The following is a 26,416-nucleotide window of genomic DNA, read 5'->3' as shown; positions in this document are numbered from 1 at the left end:
TTTGAACAAAGTCCAAATAAACTTTCTTGCTTCGTGTGGCGATTCTCTTTAGGTGTACATTTTTCTTTTCAAGCGGTCAATCCTATTTGCAAAAGTCGGTCTGTGACTGACATCACCATCGCACATTCATCTTCCTCACTGTTCCTCGATAATAACGGTAATGAACCTTTGGAAGATGAATTTGATAACAATTGAGTTGGTTTAGTTTCCCACTTGCCTCAGTCTTTTTTGCCATTTGGCCTTGTGGGAGTGGTTAGAGTGCTTCTGGAACTTTCTGGCTTTCATCTTCTCATCTCTCAGTGACAAACGTAGTTTCTCTTTCGCTTTACAGACCATTATAAAATGTTTTTCTTTACCACAGCCTTTGCATATCTGTCCGATAGCGGAAATCACATTCATGTGGAAAGGCGAATCCACAACGGGAACACAATTTATTTTTTGTCTGAGACATCCCTCTGTGGGCCTCAGCCTGTGTTTCTGCTTACTTTTCATTATCAATCCTGATTCATTTTGGGTTTTTCCAGCCTGTCAATCAGCACATTCCTCCGCTCTTGCAGCCATGAACACGTTCTGCAAACTGAGCATTTCTTGCAGCATGTGTCATAGGAATCAATCGGATGAGGCAATTATCAAGAACTCTAAGACGCATGACTTCTTAATCATGGAATCAATTGAACTTTCAGTGTTTTAAAACCGTACCAAGTCTCTCAATAAACTGATCCATCGTCTCATTAGGTTGCTCTCTTACTTGGTTGAAAGTTAATAATTTTCACTTTGGTTATTGTTGGAACCCTAGAGGTCAAGAGTAGTGCGCTTTGTGTGGAGTGTGAAGTGTTCACACACCTTTGAGGTAACCTCTCGGGGAGAGCAGTCTTGTATGCTTGGGGCACGTATCTCCGATCTCGTCACCAGTTGTAGCATCGTCCCCAGCCCGGTAGGAGGTAACAGACCACATATGGAGCTCTGGTTTAAACGTCTTTATTCTTCAGCATACAACCGTTAACCAAACGCACTCTGTCACAAACTTTATTAGTCACACCTACCAGATTACATAATACTTTTAAGGAGTCTGCTGGGGACCATTAGATGCCTCATACACACAAACACAGGACACAACACCTTCAAGATCATTCTCTCTGCCACATAAGATTTTACGATGGCTGTCCAGTGGAGACTGCAGTCTGTTACGTAAATCATTTATCAACAGTGCTCTTGTTTAAACGGCTTGATTGCCTCATTGCTATCCCTTGATTCTCACTGCAGCAGCGTCTAAGGTGTCCTTCCCCTTTAATCAATACAAGCAAATTGGCAGGAGATACGAAAAGGGCAGAGCAACGCAGAAAAGATGGAAATTAAAGCGAATTTAAGCCGCAGTCTTCTATAATTTGCCTTTTCTCATTGGAATCCCATTACTGCAAAGGTGCTTTTTATATTAGCTACTGTACCAAATGCATTTTTAATTACTGGACACATCTAAACCGAAATTGGCTTATGACTACTCGTTGCCTTAATCTGCATTTTATCACCAGTGCCAGAGGTTAATATCGTGCTGTATTCTTTAATGCTTAATTGTGTGCATGAACATGAAGAGGCCAGGCGCTCTCATCCATTTCAGCCATCAGCAACTCAGGCTGTAGTAGCAGCACATGAAATGATGGTACTGTTTTGTTTTCCTGATCTTTGCCTCAGTTCTGGTGAGTACAAAGCGTAATAAAATTCAGTCTAATTGTCCCAGTTTGAATGCATGAACAGGTTTCTGTAGCTTAATAGTTATCCTGTTGTGGAAGAATTACTCCCAGTGCTTTGCCTCTATAGTAAATATAGGAGTTGAGTGACAGGACACAGGCAGGGATGCTGCTACCCATGCTTTACTTTCTTCAGGCTTCCATTCGTACCCAAGGATGCGTCTGAATAAAAGTAAGTTCCCCAAAAATTAGCCCAAATTTAGTCTCATGAAATGGCTAACTAAGAAACCACCACCCAGTCAAAAGGATTTGCATCCTCCGGAGCCGTAGTCACTTTTATCGATCGCCCAACTGGCCTAGATGGTTGGCCATTGGATATCACTGGGCATAAAAGTCTAAATCACTGAAATGCAATGCTCAGTTAAGGGCACAAATGGTGCCTTAAGGTAAAGATGGGGAGAAATAAAATAGTAATCCTTTCTCTACTATATGCCCAAAAGGTGTTTTTCTGGTGCTGGAACGTGCATCATGAAACTTATGCTTGCAGTGTTTCCAGTTGCAGGGTGTAGTGTCTTGTAATAAAAGAAAGCTATAACTCTTTTGGTTCCCACTGTACACCATAGGCCTGTGACGTAAGCGTTGGAGGGATGAGTTGAAGGCAGGCTTAGAATGTTGAGTTCTGACTTACATGCAGCAGAATAATGATGTGTAAAATTACTCTCCCTGTGTGGTGCACTTATTGGTGAGTGCCTAGGCAGGCAGGACAGTACAACTGGCGATGAGATAGGGGATCAGAAGCATGTACACTGAAAGCGCTATTCCAGAGAGTTTGCTGTGCCACATGTGCTGCAGTTGAAGTGTAGAATCGATGCTGGTACAGGTGGGGTCTCAGTGCAATACCAGCCTGTTTAAAATGCTTCCAGCTAAAGAATGTCTACATGTTGGTGGCCAGGAACTGAAACTGGCGCAAATAAAAGGTACTGCGCCATTATGCTAACTAATGCTATATGGAGTAAGAGCGTTAAATGTGGATGCAATCAGGATACAAAAACAGTGCACAGCAATACTTCAGTACAAATCAAATGGAAATTCATGTGCTATGAAGCAGAGATTAAGCAGGTGTTTGTGAAGAAACATTCAAGCATAAAGTTGACAAAATATTGTGTTAGCTGCTTTCATGAACTAGTAGAATACAAGACTTTGCTTCTTACCAAAACTATTAATGAATTGTCATGCCACAACGTACTGCAAAGTGGCCCTAGAAAGAGGGCATGGGGTTGTGAGTGCAAAATTGTCCCCATATGAAGCGAACCACCACCAAAGCTGCCATTCAGGGGCCCAGAACAACTCCCCAGACAGCCATCAAGTACGGAACTCCAATGGGGAACATGGGCAAGATCTAAGCTTCACAAGTTGTTAAGGCTGAGCCCGAAGCAAGCACAATACAATATGCTAGAGAAGCTCTGCCTAATCAAGTTCAACAAGAAGCGCTTGAGAGACCATTACTGTCCACCATTGTATATTTTGCTGCTGCATTCTTAAAACTACGAACTACATTTGGTACTGCCAAAAAACACAATATTGGCAATAGATGGATGGCATCGATAGAGACTTTTGAAGATTTCATAGATGAGATAGATGAAAAAGATGATAAAAAGATTACAATGTACCTGAAGAACACAGCTGGTGAAGGAGTGAAAGAAGCCATGAAAAAGATACCGTAAGAAGGTGAAGTGACGTACGAACAAATCAAAACAGCTTTCATTTGTCTAGCTTAATCTAGTGCCAAATGTATATTACGAAAGATACAAATTCATTCAAGACCGCCAGAGGCCATGTGAAATCATCGTTGAGTTTGTGGAGAGACTGGATGTTCTGGTGAAGCACTGTAAATTCAATGGATTGAATGATGAGTAAGCTTTAGAGTAATCAACGGATGGCCGTCAGATTCCTTTCGATGAAGAATTCTGAAAGAAACTTTGAGTAGAGAGCAAGTCCTCCAGACTGCTCGCCCTGAAGAGAATGCTGGTCGCCAAGCGACTCACATGGAGGCCAGAGGCACCCAAAAGTGTGTCAGTCATGAGCATGAAAAGTAAGCCATGGTAGAAGGCTAAGGGACACAAGGTGATGTCCCTACAGAAAAAGAGAAAGTATTACAGGTGTGGGTTGTAATTTCCACACAAAGGTAAATGTCCTGCCATTGGATAAACATGCCTCAGCTATGGTAAAGCGAAACATTTTGTGATGACTTGCAGGGGGAAGAGAAAAGTAAATGCGTCATAGTCTGAAGACAAATTGGGCAACCAAAAGCTATCGCCGAGACTTTCGACGCACACTAACAAGGCCCAGCGGTCACAACAGCTGAAGCAAATTGACACTAAATGAAGTTGATCGTCATCTAAATCATCAACTAAGAGTTCCTCAGTCTGTTTCCCGTTCAATTGACAGTGATAATTGTGCAATGTCAATGTTTACCCCAGAAAGGCATGCACATGTGGGACTGGCAAATGTGAGAAAAAAACTAAAAGTGAAGGAAAATCGACTTGAAGAAGCACCAAACACACTCAAAGATTGTTGTTCGAAGATCTCTCTAAAAATGAATGGGTGTTTGATACCATTCATAATTGACAGTGGTGCATTGATAAATATCATGCCTGAGGCGAAGTATCAAGAACTGTCTACGTTACCACAACTTACTAAGTCAAAAACAAAAGTATACACATGGGATACTTCAACGCCTTTAAAGAGTCACGGATCCTTTGTAGCCACGATGAAAGATAAATATGGTAGAAGTACCTATTCTTGTACTTCAAGGAACAGCTTCAAGGATCCGTTTGTTGAGTTTTAATACTGCTACTATGAGACTGATTTCATAGAACTACAGTATGAATGCTCATCATAAGTTGTAATTCAATTTCCTTTGTTATGTTCATGTTCTAGGAAAACTCAAAACAGTGAATGTAAAGTTGCACATAAATGAGGATGTTCGTCCTGTTGCTCAAAGACACAGACAACTTGCACTTCACTTGCAAGACACTGTTGAAAAGGAACTTAATTCATTACTTAAACATGACATCATTGAACGCTCCACTGGTCCGACGCCATGAGTTTCTCCCATTGTAGTAGTACCCAAAAGAGACAGTGAAGAAGCTGTACGCATATGCTTTGACATGCGTCAGGCCAACAAGGTAATTGAGAGAGAGAGAGAGAGAGACATCCAGGTATTGCACATTGCTGCTATGATACCTCATCTGAATGGTGCAATGTTCTTCACTCTACTCGACCTAAATAAAATATCACCAATTGGGGAATAAAGAAAAATCCAGGCACATTACAACCTTTTCTATGCATTTTGGTCTGTTTAGCTATAAGTGATTGAGTTTTGGTAGATCCTCTGCTGCAAGACTTTCCCAAGATATCATTCGACGGATCATACAGCCTGTAGTAAATGCATTTAACTATAGTGGTGACACATTAGTTTCCAGAGCCACAACGAAAGAACTAGGCAAATCTCTCATGTAAGTATGTTTGCTGACCAATGCAGGCTTAACTCTGAATTCCAACACATGTGAATTTCACAAGAAAAGTTTGAAATTCTTTAGCCATGTCCTTTCTGATGGGGGTATGAAATCTGATCCAGCAAAGTGCAAGCATTGTCTACTGCAAATCCTCCACAAGCCATTTCTATGTTACAATCTTTTTATGAACTGGCCAGTTACTGTTCGAGATACATACAAGACTTTGCTACGTTCAGTGCACCGTTACGAGAACTAACTAAAAAAGATGTATCTTTTCATTGGTGACGTGAGTGTGAGAAAAGCTTCCAACACATCAAGCAATCCATTGAGAGTGCTACTTTGGTCCCAAAATACATACAGAGTTTGTAGTTGATGCTAGACCTGTCGGGTTGGGCACAATCTTGGCACAGCATAGCAGACAGCCAAATGCCCTGATACATATAGTGACATACACCAGTAAGAGCCTGTCACAACAGAACGTGCTCACTCGCAACCTGAGAAAGAAAGTTTGGTAGTGGTTTGGGCTTGTGAATATTAATAGCTGCCCACCTTTCAATAGTCGAGCATTGAAAGACTTTCTAAATCACCTCAATATAAAGCATCAAAAGATCACTCCTCTTTTTTTCCAGGCCAATGGCTTGGTAGAACGGTTCATGAGTACTCTAAAGAAAGCTGTTCAGTGGGCTGCATTAGATACGCTTGACCTCAAAGCTGTTCGCAATACTATTCTTCGAGCTTACCACTCAACAACAGGGGAAAGTCCTGCAAATCTCATGTTTGTGCCAGTTTGGTCATCATGGCTTTTCCAATCAGACGACCAAGCTGCTCCAATGAGCCAACCTCAGATCTAAGACTGAGGAAGAAATTCACCCTACAGACTTTGGTCACAAACATAAGATGAAAATATATGTTGACTGACGAGGTCATGCAAAGGACATAAATTTTACAAGCGGCGATGTAGTGCTTGTTAGACAATACAGACAAAGGAAATCTGATGCTCCTTTTGAGGTTGAAAGGTTTACTATCATTAAAACCAATGGGCACATGGTGACTGTCCAGCATCCTGGAAATACCCTTACGAGAGCGTCCTCTCATTTTCGACATGTGGCCTATCACTCACCAAACATCGCTGTAGACTCCTGGAGTGAAACCCACCCATTCCCTGTCCGTACCGGAAGCCTGCACATTTGGTCCGCAGTTGTGCGAAGAATGCTGTCCCAGGATTCAAAGACCAATTTAACATGTGAAAATGCAGACTCTGGCATTGACTTTAAATTGACACCTTGGCCAACAGAGAATATCTAGTGCCCACCTCCACCAGTATGTGGTTCATATTCATCAATTAGACAGAGGAAACTTCTACACCCTTGAACAAGGAAATGAGACTGGTGAATCAAAAGTGGAACGTCCATGTGGTTGCCATTCGCACACCAGGCTGGAGGCTGGATCTATGTCTGGGGCGCCAGGAAACTTGCATTGCTGCTTGACCTGGAGAAACAAAGGATATAAAACCTGCCTTCAAAAAATGCTGTACTGCACCTACCAGCAGGAATTTTATAAGCACAAGTTGACTTCACAAGGAATGACACTTCCCAAGTGTTACTTGGTTGCCCCAGACCAGCTGCCCAGGAGAAGTAAGATCTGGAGCCTGGGATGTCTGGTCTGGCTCCCGAATGTGCTGTTTTCAAGAACTTCAATCTACATATGTCCTGTCCCATACACAATTCCATAAATACTTCCAGTTGAGTCATGAATAAGAGTACATATTACTCCAGACACAGCACTCCTGGATGTCAGCCCCATGGAAACCAAAATTCTGATGGATGGATTGTTGAAGATTGGTATCTCACGAATTTATCGATCGCTGATAAACATCGCAAATTTATCGATCGCTGATAAACAATGCTCCTGACACGTTAACACATCTGCTGGCTCAGTAGGAGGAGTGGATGGGACAACTGGAAGATGAAGATTGGCGAGACGCTTTAATGGCACCCGCACTGTTACGATTTCTTGCAGACTATCACTAATCCAGGTATATTATCTGCCCGGTGCTTACTTAGCCCCCAGCTACCTCCACAGAGTGCACCTCCTTTCCAGTCCAACATGCTTCAGGTGCCCAGTAGCTCCGGCAGATTTCTATCACATGGCCAGGCCTTGTCCTGTTATTGTAAGTTACTGGGCTGCGATTGCAGAAGAACTAACAGAGGTGTTGGGCTGGGAGAAGGAACTGTCACCTGGGCATCTTTGAGGGAGTGGGAAGCACGAGGGCTGAAACGACGTTGCTTGGAGTGGCCACCATTAAGGTAAAAAGAGACATAGCTAGTAAGTGAAAATTCTCCATCCTGCTCTCATTATCTTACTGGCGTTGTAGAGTAGATTGGTATACTCAACAAAAAAAGGGTGTATGAGGCCAAAGGCTGCCCTAAGACGCATGCAAAGATCTGGGGTAACTGGTGAAATTACTTTGAGTTGGGTCTGCTGTGACAACCGTATTGGAACTTTCATTGGATGTGTTTATGTTGGACTTTGTGTCTTGTTTGTAATGATGTTCTTTTCTTTAATGTCAACTAAAGACAGCTGGAAGTGGTGGAAAGTTTGGGTTGGGCCCGCAGTGACACCTGTATTGGAACTTTCAATCGATTTGGTTATGATGGTCTTGATGCCCTGTCTGTAACAATGTTGTTATTTTTCTTTTTTTTTCTTCTAATGCCAACCAGCGACTGCTCGAGGTGGTGAAAAGTTTGTCAAAAAATGAAATTGTTTATAAAAAAAAAAGATTTGGAGCCTGGTGGGAAATGTATCTATAAGGAAAAGACAAATGTGAGACCATGTGGAAATACACCTTACCCTCCAGACAGGGTTTTGCACTCTAGCGAGGGTCCGGATCCTAGAGCAGCCTACTCCTAGCCAGGTAATCCTATGACAGTCTGCACCTAGTAAGCTTCTTCATCCTATGGTAACTGTGCCTTGATGGCAACTGCAACCTAGGATGGCCTACCCCATCCAAGACAGCTATGTGGAGATCTATCTCTCAAAAATAGCTCTTCCGAAGTTGGTATGTGTTAGGGGAGGGACGTGGGCCGTGCCAAACACCATCCCCCAGGGATAACTCTTGATATGATTCTGACTTTTATAGTTTAGTTTTGAGGTTCGCTAGATCAAACCCCTACAGATTATCACTAGTGAAAATGGTCTCCCTACAAACTACATCACCCGTAGGTTTTTGGGGAAATAAAGTTTGACTCCCCTCAGCCCCTTAGAAAAAAAACCTCTATCCTGTAAACTCACTCCGACAGTCATCAGCCCGCTTCAAGCATCTACACACCATAGGGTAATGTATCCACTTCTACTGCACTGGTGCTGTTAGTGAGGTCTGCTGCTGGGCACACCTGATTTTATTTATTTTCAACAATACAGATACCATTGATCAGTCTTGACTAGTCTGCGCCATGACTTTTAGCTTACCCAAGTCTCACTGCTGAGGCTCTCCAATGAGTTATTAGGCCTTGCAGTACTCTTACTTGTCCTTAGAAATCCGTCAACGTGTACATAAGTGATTTTTTCCCTCAGTTTTGGCGTTGAAGGCACTGAGGAATGGATTTAAGGTGCATTGACAAAGCCTGCAGCACATTTGTTCTGTATGCACTTTCTTCAGCAAAATTGCCCCTATGTGAGGGCAGGATAGCATCACGGCGAACATGGAATTACAACTGTCCGTGTGATAGGAGAGGTTTATTTCCACTGTCAGGAAAATACTGCATCATTGCAGCTGTTCCATTATCAGCCCTTTCCATGAAAAATGCTGTGCTCTGGACCTGTGACTGCAACTTGAGGGAAACTCGTGGTTTATGAAAAGTATTAACACCTTGGAGTTTCACAGATGTTGGGTACTTTGTGATGTGCGCCATTTATTTTTAAAACATTTTTTTAAGAATATTTCTGTATTTGCCGCAATAGCTTCTGCTGGTGGGAAGGAATTAGTGGCGTGACACACATTTGACATGATAGCAGTGCAGTGAAGAGCCTCAGATGCATGCAGTAGTATGAATGCGCCGGCCGCCATCTTATTACTTAGCTCTATAGAGCCTTGAAGGAGCACGCTCGTGTATCATTGACTCATCTTCGACATGCCTTCGAACCAAACATTGGCTGGGCACTCCCTGACTCTGAGTGGGTTTTCGGCTCTAGAATACCCGCAAAAGATTTCCAGAAACACTTGCTTCAAAAACATACAATTTTCAGTTTTGCACATAGCCTACCTCACCCCTCACAAACCTAACCGTATGGTCCCAGAGGCTAGCCTTTGTTGTCCATGATCTCGGGCTGCACACGATGTGGTCCTGTTCCTCTGTAACACATTTCTGGTATGCAATACAGGACATTCTTACTAGAGTCCCTCAGTGTCGCAGACTCGAAACCTGGGAGGCATATGCTCTTAGCCTATAAAAAATAGTTAAGAGGAATGGAGTGGCAGCCACGCCCTATCTTTGGCTTACCCGCCCTCGCCTTGAAATGGCAGGCGAGTTTTCCCCCCTAAGTGACTGCATGGCAAAGCTTGCTTGTCCGCTGGGGCTAAGAGGAAAGCGCAACACACAGAAGCGAGGAGACAAGAGGCCTCTGGAAGCATTCAGTCACCATGGAATGGGAGACTACGACATTACACCTTCAAAGCATAGTCAAAGAAGTATCTCTTCCCCCCCCCACCCAATTCCTCTCAACAACATTCCAAAAGTAGTTAGTGAAGACTTCGTCCTTGATCCCTGGCGGCCCTTACTGCACGGGTTAATACTTGCTGGATCCCTGTTAGTTTCCATCTGACCCGCAATATCCCCCCTTCTGTGCAACTTATGCTGTCCCTAATACAGTTAGATACAATGTGTAAACCTAATCTCCTACCCCTTAAGGCCAGTAAGTTGCACTTTGTATACAGATATCTTACCAATGACATAACATCATGTGTCCACGCCCCTTTTCATCCCAACACATATGACCGCTCCACTTGCAGGTTGCTTTATTTCCCATTGGAATCCTAGGACTGGGACATAATGGACAAATCAACTAAAAGTGCTGCAATGCCAAATCTAATATCCCCAAGATGTGTGTGTCTGTATTGTTTACAAAAGTTTGTTCTTTAACCCCTTTAGTGCTGCCGTCGGCCGTTGGACGTTGCGAGCACTACCTCCTTAGTGCTGCGCACGTCCAACGGCCGACGCAGCCCCACCCGTTTCTTAGAATGTTCAGCACTGGCGCTGAACGTTCAAAGCAAGAAACGGGTTAAAAATGCAAATAAGATATTTTTTAAAAGATCATGCAAAAAATGGTGTGTGTTTTGCTAGTTGGTCTTAACCGCCAAATATGAAAAAATATCCCCCTCCAGTGTACTGTGGCACTATTTGCCCTATTCCCTAATATGTATCGTGTCTGCAGTTTTATGAAGTGATTTATGCATGCCTGTACCTCTGAAACAGTTGTTAGCATGCACGAGAGTCCTTAAGACACCATTTTGCTAGAAAATGACAGCTTGTGCCTCTGGAATCGTACAGTTATTTGGCAAGGATATGCAACTGCCTGCCCCCCTCCTGCTCAGATGCTGTAATTTGGGACTTTGCTGCAAGTGGTTGACATCTTGAACCATCAGCTAACACACTGATTGTTACCGTTCTTGTTTGGATTGAACAATAACTGCTTATGTTGTGAAGCTGAACCAACTGGAAAAACAAATCTCAAGATGAATTACGCAAGATGGGTGCTTGCTACTAACATTAAGTAACCTACAATCATAGGTAGGGTGGCCAGACCTCTAGGGTGTGTTGTGACAGTCTTGGTTTCCCACCATCTGTCCTGGCAAATTTTATTACATTTTGCACGTTTCAGTGGCTGTCAAGAGAAAAACTACATTTCAAGCTGCCTTATCTCACCCAAAAAGTGAAATGCTAAGCGTAATGCAGCCAAATCTCTGCCTATTTGTGTGCACTTGACACCTAGCACGATATTTCCAACAAAGCCTCAATGGATAAGTTTTGTTGGAAAAAGTTAGCATATAGACTTTAATGTTGTGACAAAAGACTCCAGTGTGACCCTGGGAATCTTACCCTCCTGCTGAGAGGCAGGGTGGCCACTGTGCATATTGGAGAGGATGTGGGTGACAGGGAGGTGATACGTAAAAAGTCATTCTAAGTAGCACTGTTTTATACCCATCAACTGACTACCTCATTTGGAGGGTATCATACATATCACAATCACACATTTCAAAGACATTCCCTCTCCTAAAAGCAGCACTCCTCCGTAGACTTCAGCGGGGTCACAATGTTTTCAAATCTTCATCATCGTCCTAAATAGTTTGTTCCACATTCACTTTAATAGGGCTCACCTTCATAAATATAGGACTTTTTATTCATTCACGAGCCAAAATGTTAAGAGCTACGTACTGTGGTGCTGTTTGATACGTGGCTGTGTTCTAAAGACGGGATCTGGTTTGCTGCTCAGTGTGGAAGGAGTTAATTAAAATACTGAAGAAGTGAAGACCAGGGAAAGTGTGCCTCCACAGTGATGGCTTAAGAGAGAAAACTTGTAGCAAACTCAAATCTCTGCTATGTCCACGAGGTTGGTTCTTTATCTCGAGCTGAGGCTAAAATCATACATTCAGCAATATATCAATGACAGTGAAGCAGAGTTTGCCCCACAGGAAAGACCGAGAAGGGTAATTTGGTAAACCATGAAGGTTTATTAAGAAATTAGAAAAGTTACAATCTCACATTGAATCAGTTGAGCATAAATCAATCATCACATGAATACAGCATGTATGAATATAATCCAGGCAATTCAAATCGGCAAATGTAAATACTCCTTATTAAAATCAGTATATGCAAAGGAAGGCAAGATTCTGTTCCCAGAAAGGGATACACCCTAATGCTCAGCTAAGGTTGTGGGTAAGTCAGAAAACTTAAAAGTAGCTGGTGTCAATGAATATAGCACCGAAAGTAGAACCAAATGAAGGTTCCAATCAACAAAAGAAGAAATGTACTTCCTCTAGAAAGTAAGCCTAGAATCAAAAATATGAGGAGCATTGGGTCTCACGAGAAAGTGAGAGCATGTCTGCCTGCAGAGGTGGACAGGGCAAGTCTTCTTCACTAACTAACTCAGTTTCTCACAGTTAATACTTGGGGTCAGCCTCCTTCTCACTGATAATACAATGGCAGATTCTTCCATCATTACAGCCTTCATGATATCTCAGAGGATTATTCACCACCTCTGCCTCCCATCCTGTGCAGGTGCTGAGAATCATTGTGAAACCAATTATCTACAAACTCTAAAACATGCAAGAAACGTTCTGTCCCATGACTGACTGTCCCTCCTTGGTAGCTTTAATCAAGCATATTAATTAATTCTATGCTCACTGAAAGACTTATGTCTCGTTCAATTCTGGCTGGTCCTCGTATCCCCAGGTACAATTGTGTCTCTTGATTTTCCTGGGACATATCATCTTCCACTACTGGATGGACCAAACAGACATTTGTTTCTTAGGGTGTTGCATCTCAACTTCATAGTAGACCACATAGGCTCATCTAAGGAAAGTGTCTCTTGTTTTTCCTTGATCATACCACCTCCGATCTTGAGTGGATCCCAAAACCCATTGGGGGAACGAGGTATCTTGATATTCCTTGTTCATAGCTTATTTGCTCTTTAGTGCACCACGTAAGAATAATGTGTGTTGATTTGGGTCACACTCTTCCTTTTCAGATGCTTCAAACCCACACCTACTTACCGAGCACAGCAGGAATAGCTTTCCCCAATGTCAACATAAGAAATAATGACGCTAAGTAAGAGAGACTAAGTCTGTGCAAATGCAGTTCTATCTTTCCCACATCCTTGGTTAAGCAGAACAATATGTTATCACAGATTTGTAACACACCTCTGAACCTCACACACAGCACCAAAAAACGTTCAACAGATACTACGGTATGAAACATACTTTCTCCCAGTGATGCATAACAACCTTAGTTTATACTTATCGTCCACCCAGGATCATTAGAAGTAGGAAAGTGCTATGCAAATGCTACTATAAAATACACTGCTCCACAAAGCCATTACCAAAACAAGCTCTGTAGGTGTGGTTATTATCCAATGAACATGAAATGGGCTTTGCATAAGGGAATTTGTAGGAAATACAGTTCATTAACTATCTGGCAGATAGGGACGGAGCCTATTCAAATGTACATTTATAATAATAAAGGTGCAAACAGATGAACAATGGTAAAATCCTTTTAACCAATGTACATTTGAACCAAGAAAGTGAATTTGACTCTACTAATATGTATCTACTCCACAGAATTCTGGCCAACAAATGTACATTCACAGACACAAATTAAATTCATATAGTATTTGCACAAAATAGCATGCGCATCATCTCTGGTTTTGAAAATGAACATGTCCATACTATGCAGTACTTAACTTTACTTGGAGTCTGATGTAGAGTTTGGTGGACAAGGTCCTCCACCACAAATGTGGAGGAGAATCCTATCTTCCTAAACGGATTATTCACACACTCTATTTAGAGTAGGATAGACTTGGGGAGGGCATTGAGGTTTTCAACATCAGTGCCCTCCCCAGCTCAGCCAGTGGAAACCTTACACTGGCAGCCTGACTGATTTGAGGCCATCAGTGTAAGTAATTCAGGGCACCTTCCCTATTTAGACCTAATGGTCTATGTAATCCTTTGCTGTGCGGGACTGCCAGAAAAAAACTAGCAGTCCCAAACAGGAAATAAATATTAACCTCACACCTTCGTAGAAAACTTCCAGAATTTCATGGTCATTCGTCTTTTTGATTTTTACAAACAAACTCTTGCTTTGGTTGATTTTTTTTCTCAAAAACAAAAAAAGTTTGCAGTGTGGTCGCATGAAATATGGCAGCTGTTCAGCAACTTTCGGTGCTTTCAGAGGAGCGGTGCCTTTAAAAGCACAGAGATGACCTCTAGGCCTGCGGACATCTATAAATGTGGCACACAGTAATCCGAAGTGCAGTGGAGTTTAATACCTCTGCTTCCCTGATGGATGGTGGGCCACCTACCAAACGCTAAATCCGGACCTCAGTCACTGCCGTTCACTTAACAAAGTTTCCGATAAGAGACAGGAATGGTGGAAGAATTTTTGGTGCCATAGGCAAACTTTTTTTATGGCTGTGTACTAAAAAGGACCTTGTTTGCAGCTCCCTTCTGTGATATGGCACTATTTGATACCTGCTCCTGGTGGTGCAATAAGGTAGTAGTATAATACTAAAGATGCTTTTGAATAAACTCCTTCTAGTTCCATAGAAAACTCTTGGGTAACTCTATATGATCACCAATACTGACAACATATGACATGACGATATGAATTGTTTCAGAAAAGGTAGGGTTTGTATCGCACTTTTACTGTAACTGATGTGTTTCATTACTTTTACATTTTTTCTTTCTTTTCATATTTTAGCCTGTACCAAATGTAGCTCTAAATTTAATTGACCGCTTGTTTTGATGTAACAAGGATAGTTTTGTATTGTAATTGCATTTATATAGCGATGACCATCCCAAATTAGCTGTTGAAAGGCTTTACGGTGAATCACACACTTCTCCGGGAAACTAAGGTTAACAGTTAGTCAAGTGGAATATTGGTTATGAGGTTTGGAGGGGGGGTGCTATGGTCCTGTGGGGCACCCGAGCTGTAGTATGCTTAGCTGGCAAGATCAGGATAACTTATTAGTCCTGTCTTGATTTTTATCATAAGCCACTACAAGGAACCAGCACTGCTCACAAATCTACCCCTTCTATCGGTGGGTTAAAGAAAGCTTGTGAGCGTACTTATAACTGGCATTTGTTGTAATCGTAATCATGCAGGGGACCACAAAACATATGATATGCTTCCCATGACTTATTTACAAGAAATGCTCATTATCCGTAATCCACCAGCAAATATTTGAATTGATGAGTAATAAAATCTCCACTTAGTGTTCCAAATATATATTCAGAACTAAAATACATTCAACAGCAGTGTGGGTACATTATTAAATTTTGTCGACACAGCTCTGTAATAGGACAAACACCAAATGGAGATGGCACTGTTGAATACCTGAAACATTTTGAGGGATCGCAGTTTGTCTCCCTGAGCCATACTTGTAATATTCCCTTCGAATAATCGTAGATATAGCCCCCAAATTATGTACCAGAGATGAGCAAGGCACTATGCTAAGCAGTTGGTGTCAAGGCTAACCAAGTAAAATTAGACCAAAAAATCTGCGTTGAGTGCAACTCTGCAAGTTTTGGGTTTCCATCTGACCATGTTTTCTGAAATGTCCAAGAGTTAGCTTGCTTTAATACTGTGGTGCAGCAAGAGGGCAAGCAGTCAAACCTGATTCAATGTTTCAAAAGTGGGGTGAGACGTCTTGAAACACAAGTGTCCACCCCTATACTCGTTTTTGTTCTATTGTGGATTGTTTCGAGATTCATATAGTAGAAACTGCTTAGTTCATGTTACCTGGCTTTCGGTAGTGACCCAGTGGGGTCCCTGAATTCCAGTAATGAATGACCCATTGGGGCCCTGGGGTTCCAATAATAATTCAGTGGTGGTCCACAGACATCCAAAGGGTAACAAAACACTGTTCTAGCACATGTTTTCTAGTACCACCAAGTCAAAAAGGTCAGGATTCATCCCATAAATGGTACAATTTATTCTAGGTCAGAGTTGAAATGCAAATTTAATGGTAGGTTGTGAATTGCTGAACGTGCTAACTTCTTATAAAGAGCTGCTTACACTGGCTGCCCTTAGGGCAGAATCCTCGGTCCATGTTCATGCCAGATTGCTCAGCCATGCCTAGTATACTGTTGTAGGAACGTTTTCTTCAGAATTGAGGCATATTAGTGATGACAATAGAAAGTATGGAAGTGATAGTTCTAAATTTTGGAATGGTCCAGACCTAGAGACATTGTCTTATTCCGTCAATGTAATTGAGAAATGTCATTGTATACATAACCATGGTCCTCTCCCACAACGTCTACTTGACAGGATTTGCACATCATGTGACTCTATAACAAATGTCAAAGTGCACAATTTCTCCTGAAAGTGAACACTTCTCTTCTGTTATACTGTTTTAACTCAGCTGGACAGACAAAGAGATTATATGATATTCTTATATGCTAGTCTAACAAGCAGAAAATAACCAGCATTTTTTGGCGTAGAATCTCCGCAAGAGAACTAGTGGTAATGGAAACCCTGCCGAAGCATACTCTTCCCTTGTTACCAGTGTGCTTTCATGCTTTAAGATACTAAGGAACTCCATAATCTAGAATCATCATGATCAGTCCTAAAGACTGCATTCTATGTTTGTTCATCTGGTGTATCTAAACGTTTTTCTGATATAGCACAAACATATATCCTAAAGCATGATTCCCAGCAGTTGTGGACGGTCCATGAATGTGATAGCACAGAGTGTGAGCAGTGCCCCACTCACTGGTGATCCCGATCACTGTACTCCATCATGTTGATTGGGATACCGCCACCAGGCACAAAAAATCAAAGTAAAAAAACTGCAACCATATCCCCTCCCCCACACCAACCCTGAAAGAACTTTACATGCTGACCCTAACAGCCTGCACATCTTCAATACTTGAACTACAAGGTAGTAGGTATCAACATCCTTCCATCAAAAAAAGTCATCATCCAAGCTTGCCAGGGCAAGGTGCAAAATTAGCTCGCTACCAGACTGGAAATCCATAAATATACCGAATAAGATAGCAGAAAGCAATGATTCATGAAGTTAAACACCAAGGCTACAGATCTGCTATTTCACTTTACCACTTCAGGCAGGACCTAGAATGTAATATCTTGAAGTAGCACCTCATCGACCATGTATGGAGAACCTCTGGATGGTGGTGCTCCACTAGAAGAGCCCCACTTCTACTGTCCTTGAACAGCTGCGGCTCCTCTGCTAAGGCGGAGGAGCGTCCCCCCACTGTTCTGTGAGCAATGCGAAGGAAAAATAAAATGATAATAGAAAATTATTATCATTTTATTTTTAATATGGAGCCAGGTTAGAGTGAGGCAGGGCTGGGCTTGTGTCAGATTAAGGATGAGTGGTTGGTGCACCATAAATACACATGACGGTTTGGCCGGCCAAACTGTCATGCGCACTTAGCGCATGTTCTCCACCCGGCTGTATTGCACAGCCTGGGTTGAAAACATGCACAGGCTCCCACTCTGAGCGACAAACCAGGCCGCTCAGACCAATCACAACGCTGCTGTCATGCTGGTGACAGCAGCGCCGTGATTGACTTGGGGAGTCTGGAGCCTGGGTGCTGCCGGGAGCCAGGAAAGCAGGGAGGACGTAGGAGAGGTGGCGGCTGCCGACCATCAGGTAAGCCTTTTTCTAACATCCCTTCCGCCACAGTTCCCTACCAGCCGCCACTGGCCATGAACCTTAATCCCCCCTACCCTCCCACCCTTTGCTGTGTTCTGCACTCGTTGACTCCGAGCTGGGCTTGCTCTACATACACAGTTTGAATTCTTCTTATTCAAATAGAATTACAGTAGGAGTTGTGTTGGTTGAAAAGTGTATGTAAGTTGTCGAGTTTGTCACGTATAAAAACAAAAAGGTGATTGATAAAGGATAGTTTCTACTTTGTCACAAATTGAAGGAAGACTCTCGGGCGTGTGGATCCACCTGAATCTTGATTAAGAAATTAGGTCATGAAGCCCGGAAGTAACTCCGTCTGGGCCGCCATACTTCAGTGGAGGCCCGGTAGAATCCCTCGCGCGCCCCCCTCTCCCTCCTGTCAGACTGCGCACCAGAGAATCACGCCGCGCGCCTTCCTGGAATATTCAGGTGGGAGATAAACAAAATGAAACCCCAGACTGATTGTGAGCACTGGTGATAAAAATAGAGATATGAATCCTGGCCGTCACCACTCTGCCGCTCAGCAGCCGCGCTCGTTTTTCATCCTAATGAATTCTGATAATGTCATGGTGTAGTCAAGCCGGGGGTATAATGATGACACAAAACCAGGGTGCACAAATGCAGCCTGTGCTGATAAAACCGAGGAAATAAACACAATGAGAGAGATTGTGGGGATCTGCGCCTGAGAGCAGGTGTCAGCGCTAATAGTTTCTTTTCCGGTATTACTTGTGAGTTTAACTGGTAAGCTGACATTGGTAAATTGAAAGCCAGAGCAAAATTGTATTTTTTTTCCAACAGGAGGTTATCTCAGGTCGAGTTATCGCCGTGTTTTGATGCCATATGTTGAAAAAATAGTAGGTTCGCTGCTGTAATCGGAGCCTGGGCAGGCTGCTTTGGTGTGTGTGTTACATACACACTGTTGAGGATTGATGTAAAAGTGAGGGTGTTAGGGGTCCGCTGATGATTAGCTTTGTGGACCTAATGTACGGCTTTCTTAATGGCCCCACACATCACTATCGTGCCCTTTACACCTGATCCACCCTTTTGCCTGACAATCCTAAAGTGTTTTTCATTCAGTAATAGGTGCTGAAGCACTGTGAGAGGGAACTTTGAGTTAGACAGAAACTTTACCAGGAATCACTTTGCAAGCATGTAAAGGAGGTTAGGAGAGCTGTCCATCAGGACATCAATACATTCGATTACTCAACATCAACATAACCATGTGTTGGTGCCAACTGTCCCACCTGTGCCACTCAGTTGAAGAGCCCTCTTGGAACCAGAGCTGATCAACCAGAAAAATTGTCTTACCCCTTCCCGTTATGTTCACTCAGTGTTGTGACATGTGCACCATTTTTCTCTCCATGTCTGGTCTATTTGCTTATCTTACATACACCTCATCTCTTTCCCCTTCGGCATACTCTTTTCGCTCTCTCCTGAATGCACTTCTTTGCGTCTCCTTCACTTCAAGTCCCACCCCAACCAAACACACTCAATGTATCCACTCGCCTGTAAGCACTTAATTTTCTTTTATTTTTGCCCAGCCAATATTTAGACAACTGTATACCCCATTCAAAAACATTTGCACACAGTCAGAACTGCAACTGGCATTCGTGACCATTGCTCTGTGTATTCTGCAGAGAGGCCAGGTATTGGATGGCCATGTATTCTGAGCACCTTTTTTACCCTCTGACAGGGAGCAGCATAGCCACAGTGTTGTGTGTCCTAGTTCAAACAAGGAAATGGGCCTCCTGGTTGCAGTTTGAACAGTAAAACACAGCAATGATTAGGGTTCAGCTGGCCCCTCGTAACCCCGGTGCCACTGCACCTGCTGAACAAATGGAAGAAACTTCCCTGCGGACGGGCACTGTGATAAACTTGCACCGCCTTCAGCCTCCACTCCATAGGTCTCAATATGGACAGTTATAAACGTCTGGGGCCATATTAGAGAGAATGCCCGGGGGCGCAATGGGTATGTGCGTGTGCTTTGTGCACTCACGGGGCACTTTGGTATTACAGAAGGGGTGGTGCAGATGCTTCTGCCACCGCTATCATTAGAGGGTGTTCCCTCAAATGCATGGGGGCGTGGCCCCCCTGCAAATGAGGGAATCACTTTACCTCTGGGCCTACGCTGTATTAAGGACGCAAGCGCAGTTTAAACATGTCTTTAGGAAGTGCACTGAAAGTGCGCCAGAAGAGAATGGCACACTTTTAGTGTGCCTCCTAGAAGCAGCCCTCTAGAGGGGAGAAAAAGGGTCGCATTGACCCCCCCAGACCCCCCCTTGTAGGCAGTGCGGACTCAGTTCAAAGTATGCAGCATACAAGAGTAAAATGCTGCACGAAAAAACGTACAGACACCCAACATCCTGGAAATAGATAACACGTTTAGAGAATACAGGATTTAGTAAAACGTGAAATATAAACTGGAACTAAGTTGCTGACATGGCTTACCTAACTTTTTTTTATTTTTTATACCTTCTGTGTTCAGAAATCGATTAGTGTTTTTGGTAGTTAAGTCAAGTACATGAACAGAGGGCCCGATAGGACATACATGCCAACATTTTTGAAGAGGAAAGTGGGGGATTTAAAAAAATTGTCAGGAGAATGTATTTCCCCCATTGACTTCTATTGAGAAAGAGACTATTTGAGGCAGGAGACAGCCAATTGTAAGCCATTTTTGCTACAAAAATTAGAAGTCTCCCGCCTGAATACGGTCTATTGTCATGTAAGCGATAGGCAGTGCCACTGGAATTGTGATTTTCGTATAAATATAGATTTGCCGCATTTGCCCCATAACCCACCATCTGCTGTATAATCTACAGATTTTAACCCCCCCAAAATGTGTTTCTAGCTCAAACGATTTAAAAGTTAGTAAAAACGCCGTAACACAGGTTGCTCCGCACTGGAAGTCACTTTGCAAACATTGACTGGTAACCTTTCTGTAGCTTATTGCTATACTTGGGTGTTAAACTGGTACTATCGACATGCAACTAATGCCCAGACCGTGTTAACAAGTTTAAGATTGACGGAATAATGAACTAATACTATCACAAAATGTGCAGCATAGTTTGGATTTTCTTGCTGCATAATTTACTCAACCTTACCACATAATTCCAGTGGCCCTGGCGATAGGCACCTATCACAATGTCCATTTTATATTACTGTTCGGTCTGAGGATCGATGGGCCCGGGCCACTAAAAAACAGAATAATGTAAAGCCCTTAAAATTGACCAAAGCTCAGAATATCCGCCCTGTCCCATGAATTGACGAAATCTTTGCGTTTCTTTCAGAGACCAAGCCAGCCTGCATCTTCAACAGCGTAGAGTACTACGACGGCGACATGTTCCGGATGGACGCCTGCCGGTTCTGCCGCTGCCAAGGCGGGGTCTCCATCTGCTTCTCTGCGCAGTGCGGGGAGCTGCACTGTGACCGCTACTACGTGCCAGAAGGGGAGTGCTGTCCAGTCTGCGAGGGTAAGTCATTTCAGAAGTATACACTGCCTTCAAACGGCGCTGCTGCCCCATTTTATATTTCTATTATTTATTTAATGGGTTGTTTTATCAAGATTTTCATCGTGTCTTACGTTTATTTCAGAGGGCTTTGGGTATGATTGTGGGGAACTAGAGGCCTTTTGAGAGGAAGGATCCAAATTCTTGTCACGACCTGCTGTGTTTGTGAAGTTTTTTTGTAGGCGAGGGAAACAGACTTTTCCTTAAGAGCGTGTAGTTCGATTTCAGATTTTGCGGGAAGCGGAAATGACATCACAGGAGTAACTCCTAGTCGTACCCATAGCCCCATGCGTAGCCTGCAGCTGGTGTTGGGGGTAAGAGGGAGCAAGGAAAGAGCAAGGAGTGAAAAGTACAAAAAAAAAATCTGTGTTTTTTTTTCGGAATTTTATATACACTTGACCTGAAGGTATTGGATATCAGAGTGCTTTACACGAGCACCAGTTGCGTTACACGAGGACACATTCGTTTTTTAGGTTTCGCTGGAGGGCGGAGCTCTTAGCTCCGCCTCCAGAGAAATCTCTGATTTCCAGTAAGGAGAATGGAATACGCCCCCCTGTCCCATTGGCTAGCTCCATAAATGGAGGCTAGCCATTGGAACAGAGATCTGTCCGTCAAGGCCGGACCAGATTCGGGGGCGTTCCCGAGATTTTTTCCCAGGGCGGAGTTACATTTTTTCCCGTTCCCTCCCCTTTCACTGATGCGATGTCCATTTCCGCCCCCCCCTCGCTGTCCTGTGCACGTTTCCCGCCGTCCGTGTCCGCTCCCGCCCCCTCCCGCCGTCCGTGTCCTCTCCCGCCGTCCGTGTCCACTCCCGCCCCCTCCCGCCGTCCGTGTCCACTCCCGCCCCCTCCCGCCGTCCGTGTCCACTCCCGCCCCGATTGATGGTTATCTAGAGCCGGTGCCCACCCGGCATTTGCCCGTAAAAATCAGCCCCCGCCTGCCTACCTAAGGAGAAGGGCCGCTGCGCTGCCCGCAGCGACCCGGAAGTGGTTGGCCGGCCGGCCAATCCCAGCGCGGCCGGCCGGAAGTGCCCGCCCCCGCAGCCCGGGGGGAAGAAAGAAGAAGCATGGCGGCCGGTTTGCAGGGCTCCCGTGATGCGAGGGAGCCCTGCTGCATCTAGGAGAGCCCAGGAGGAGAGGAACCCCGCCCGCGGCCCCAAAGCGACCGCCGGAGGAGTGCTGCAGGGAGCAAGGCTCCCGTGTGAGGAGGAGAGCCCCGCCAGAAGACAGTCGGTGAGTGCGGGTGCGTTTTCATTGAAGAAGGAAAGAGAAGAATTTTCAGAATAAGTAACTCTATAACAGGTTGGAATGGGAACCAGAACCAAGATTGCATCATAATTATGGGAAATAGGTCCATGTCAATGATCAGACTGGCACATCTCAATCCAGTTTTTAACTATTTTGTAGAATACGATGTAATGTGGGGAAGGAATTCGCTTCTTATGGAGTTGAATGTAAAGGGATCGCAGTGGCAGTTTATGTTCCACATGTCTCTAGGAGAACTGGTATATTTTTGATATCAGATTCAATCTGTGTCACAGGAATCTTAGTGGATATTGAGATACTTGCATATAAACACCCTTGCACAAATTATTTCTTGTTTGGCTTCCATTTACATTGTAATATCGAGAGTTTATGAACTTTTACCAGAACACTTTTCTTAATTTCTTACAGCAGAATAAAACCAATGTATTGACAGTAAGGTTTGAAAATGTATTATTTGGGAAATCATATTGCGAAAGGCGACTGAGTAATACAAAATAAGATCAGATAATACCAGCAAGCATCATAATAGTAATTTAAATGCATGGTATGTCTAATTTACTTCCCATTAAAACAGTGATCAATGTTTTATTTTCTTAAACAAGTATGCAAGTATACGACCCAGTGTAGACAGACAGCAATAAAAAAACAGAAACGATCTCTATTTTAACCCAATCAACCCAGAAAATTAACATCCAAGAGAGTCTTTCACATCCCTTAAAGTACCACCTCCTGTTTTCTATTTTAAGATCAACTGTCCAGAGGCTACATTTCAGTATCGAGTTGTAGAATTTGACCTGTACCTGAATATTTCAAGAATTCTTTAGCCTTTTGTTCTTTTGCTACTAAAGCAAACAATGCTTCGTTTGTGTAATAAAATGGTTTTATGCCTGCTGGACCTATTTAATAGTTATATCTAATAGTCCATTACTACGGCCGTGAAAAAAAATCCAGGAAACAGGAGGAAGCCCAAATAGGTGTGTCTAGATGACAAGAGGGTATCCCACAAAAGGAGCAGCTCAATGAACCAACCTGTAGTTGGGACCAATGCAGTTGGAAAAAAAAATGCTAAAAGTGGTATCGTTTGTGTCCAGTGAAGCAAGTGGGTCACCAAAGGTTGCTGTCCAAAAACATATGAAATATAATATGAAGCTGATGTGTGGCTTTCTTGGTAAAACACAATTCTCTTACAAACATTTTAAAAACTCCCTCAAATAGTTGAAAAACAATCAAATATACACCCCTAAAAGCAAATGTAACTCAAAATGTTTAGATTATGGACAGAACACTAAGGGGCGAATACGAGCCCGTCAGTCCTGCGGAACTTGCAGTAGGGTGGCCGGTACTGCCACATTATAAGTGCAGCGGTCCCATTGCCACAGGACCACTGCACCTATAATCCGGTGGCACAGAGGTGTGGGGCAGCTGTGGTGGTGCTGTTGTGAACCTCCAAGAATGTTACGACTTTCCAAACCTCCACACTTTTCATGGCGGTGAGCCGGCCATGAAAAGTGTGGCACTGTCAGGAAAGTAAGGGTGCCCCCCAGTTTCTGCATGGCATGGATTGCACAGCGCATGCCGTGAAGGAACAGTCTTTGGCGCTCCCTCGGTGCTGAAGTTCCAAGGCTCACACATGAGCCTTAGAACTGTACCGCAGCAGGACCACCAAAGCACTGTTGACCAGACCACAAGGAAACTCATAATCTGGCAGGTGGTGTGTGGACGCCTTCGGCAGTGTGGGAGCGGGATGCTGGCGTGGCAGCCCACTCCTACACCACCAAAATCGTAATTGGGCCCTAAATTTGATGTCTCATCAATGGCAATTAGGAGATGGCTTGCACTTCCCAACATATGTTCTCCAGAAATGCCTCAACACGAATATGTAGTTGCTTTAGATGATCTATATGCCTCTGTTTCCAATGGATGAAGGCTAATATCTCTTGGAGCTGTTAGGCATTATCAAATTGCTTCAGCAATTTAACATTTGATAGAGAAGTTAGGTCAAACATGGCTCAATGACTAGCCTGAAAATGAACTACTGCCTCTAAGCATTAAGTAGGGGACAAGTGTGATGTATCCGTACGATGCCTGAAACGTGCTTTAGAATTAGGAATATGGCAGCAAACTAGAACAAGCATTTACAATGCAACGGTTTCGCCTTTGGAAAAGTTAGAGCTATTAGCAATGTAAAAGACAATGCCATTTATTTATCTGTTTTCAAAACCAACACATAAATACAAATTTTGTCATTTACAATGCCAATAGCTCAAACTTTTCCAAAGGCGAAACCTTTGCATTGTAAATGCTTGTTTAGGCTGTTGCGTGCCCTTGCCTAGACACGAACCTTGTTTCCCAGATTTGAGGTCGGGCGCCCTAGCCCACTTCCTCTGCCCACATGTCTCCTGGGGGTTGCAGGTGGGACGGTTAGCACAGGCAGGGAGGGGCACCAAAGGACAAGTTGGGAGCAACAGCTGATAGTCCTGATGAGCCCTAATTTACCTCCAAGCCTGCCTCTATTCTTGGGTTCGGTGCCTCTACCCTGACTCCTAGGGTCCCTATCTGTTTCAAGGCTAGTTGAGTAGTCCAGTGTGCAGTTGTCAAGCCCAGGCTCCTCCTTAGTGAGTAGAGGTGTACAGCTTTCTGCGGATATAAGGGCATTTGCCATTTTAGACCTTAAGCCTATGATCCTATCATCCTCCTGGGTCCGAGGGGGCACTTACAGAACTGCTTTATGTGGTCATGCAAGTGGATGCACATCCTGGTCACCTGATTCTTGAGTCCCTGCGGTCTCCTGGAGTTCCACAATATTCGGCTCGTGACCATTTTACTAAAGAACCCAAACCTAATAGGTAACATGAAAATCTTTAGTTTTACACAATATACAGTCTGCGGTCAGACGTACCATCTACTGTCAGTTGATTACTAAATCTTTTTTTATTTTTTATAAATCTTTTTATTAAGAAAATAAATCAAATAATATCACAAACAAAAACGCAAAATCTTTTTTTTTTTTGCTTTACGATCCTGCAGTATGTGGTGACAGACAGTTCAGTATTTGAGAGAGAGGAGGAGGCGGCCTCTACTTCTGTGAACGCTCTGACACCACAAAGATCTGGGAATCATTGATTACGTTTTTGCAGTTTATATTCCGACACAAGCTTTTTTTTTTTTTGCAATGTTGCCTCCCTTATATACGCCATGTTCTATGATAGAGTTTCAGTAACTTTCCTTAACCCTTTCGATGCTGATGACGGAACCGCTCCGTCATCAGCTGCGGTGGCGCTGTGCTGATGACGGAGCGGTTCTGTCATGGCCCGGCCGCCGCGCCGGCGCGGCGGTTCTATTGAGCGGGCGGGGCCATGACGGAACTGCTCCGTCATGAACACAGCCCAACCGCGGCTGATGACGGAGCGGTTCCGTCACCAGCATGCGACCGCCGTGCGGCCGCCCCGCCCCCTTAGCGCTGCGGCGGAATAGCCGCCGCAGCGATGCGGCTAAACATTAGTTGAAGTCCTTTAGAAACAAGATTTTTTCATATTAATCAGAGGCTGCTGTCCTCCCAAATCTTCCTTGTTTTTACTATGCTCCCCTCGCCATGCTCAGTAAGCTCCTCAGCCTCACTCTTCTCATCCCTTGTTTCTTTCTTCCATGTAGCTTGCAGTACCTCTGCAGCATCTTGTTCCCAAAAGATGTATGACTTTGCGCCCCTTCTAGCTCTCAACTTCACTGGGAGAGGAGGTATGTCTCAGCTTCTGCAGCCATGAATTACCTCTTTGTAGGGTCAAACAATATTCTTCTCTTTCCTGAGTGCTGACTTCTTTCTGGTAAGTTGTGCACAGATAGATTCTCTGATAGATCTTTGAAAACGACCTGGCTTTTTCAATGATCGGTAGTTTCCTCTCCCACCCTCACTCCTGACAATTAGATTTGGGACGCCCCTTTGCCGGGACTGCCATGTGCTCTACAAATCTCCTAACATAACATATAACATAGATTCTCGCAGAGAACTTACTCTTCCT

General features: G+C 43.7%; 1 protein-coding gene across 1 annotated transcript in view; it reads left to right on the top strand.

Annotated features, from left to right (window-relative positions):
• The window catches only part of CRIM1 (cysteine rich transmembrane BMP regulator 1), a 937,771-nt gene that overhangs the window by 519,144 nt on the left and 392,211 nt on the right, over positions 1-26,416 (top strand). The window contains exon 6 of the mRNA XM_078648622.1: positions 20,917-21,099. Coding sequence (XP_078504748.1) covers positions 20,917-21,099 — 183 coding nt within the window. The remainder of the gene's footprint in view (positions 1-20,916; positions 21,100-26,416) is intronic.

Source organism: Lissotriton helveticus, chromosome 6 (assembly GCF_964261635.1).
Source record: "Lissotriton helveticus chromosome 6, aLisHel1.1, whole genome shotgun sequence".
Lineage (NCBI taxonomy): Eukaryota > Metazoa > Chordata > Amphibia > Caudata > Salamandridae > Lissotriton > Lissotriton helveticus.
This window is presented reverse-complemented; position numbering and strand designations above follow the sequence as displayed.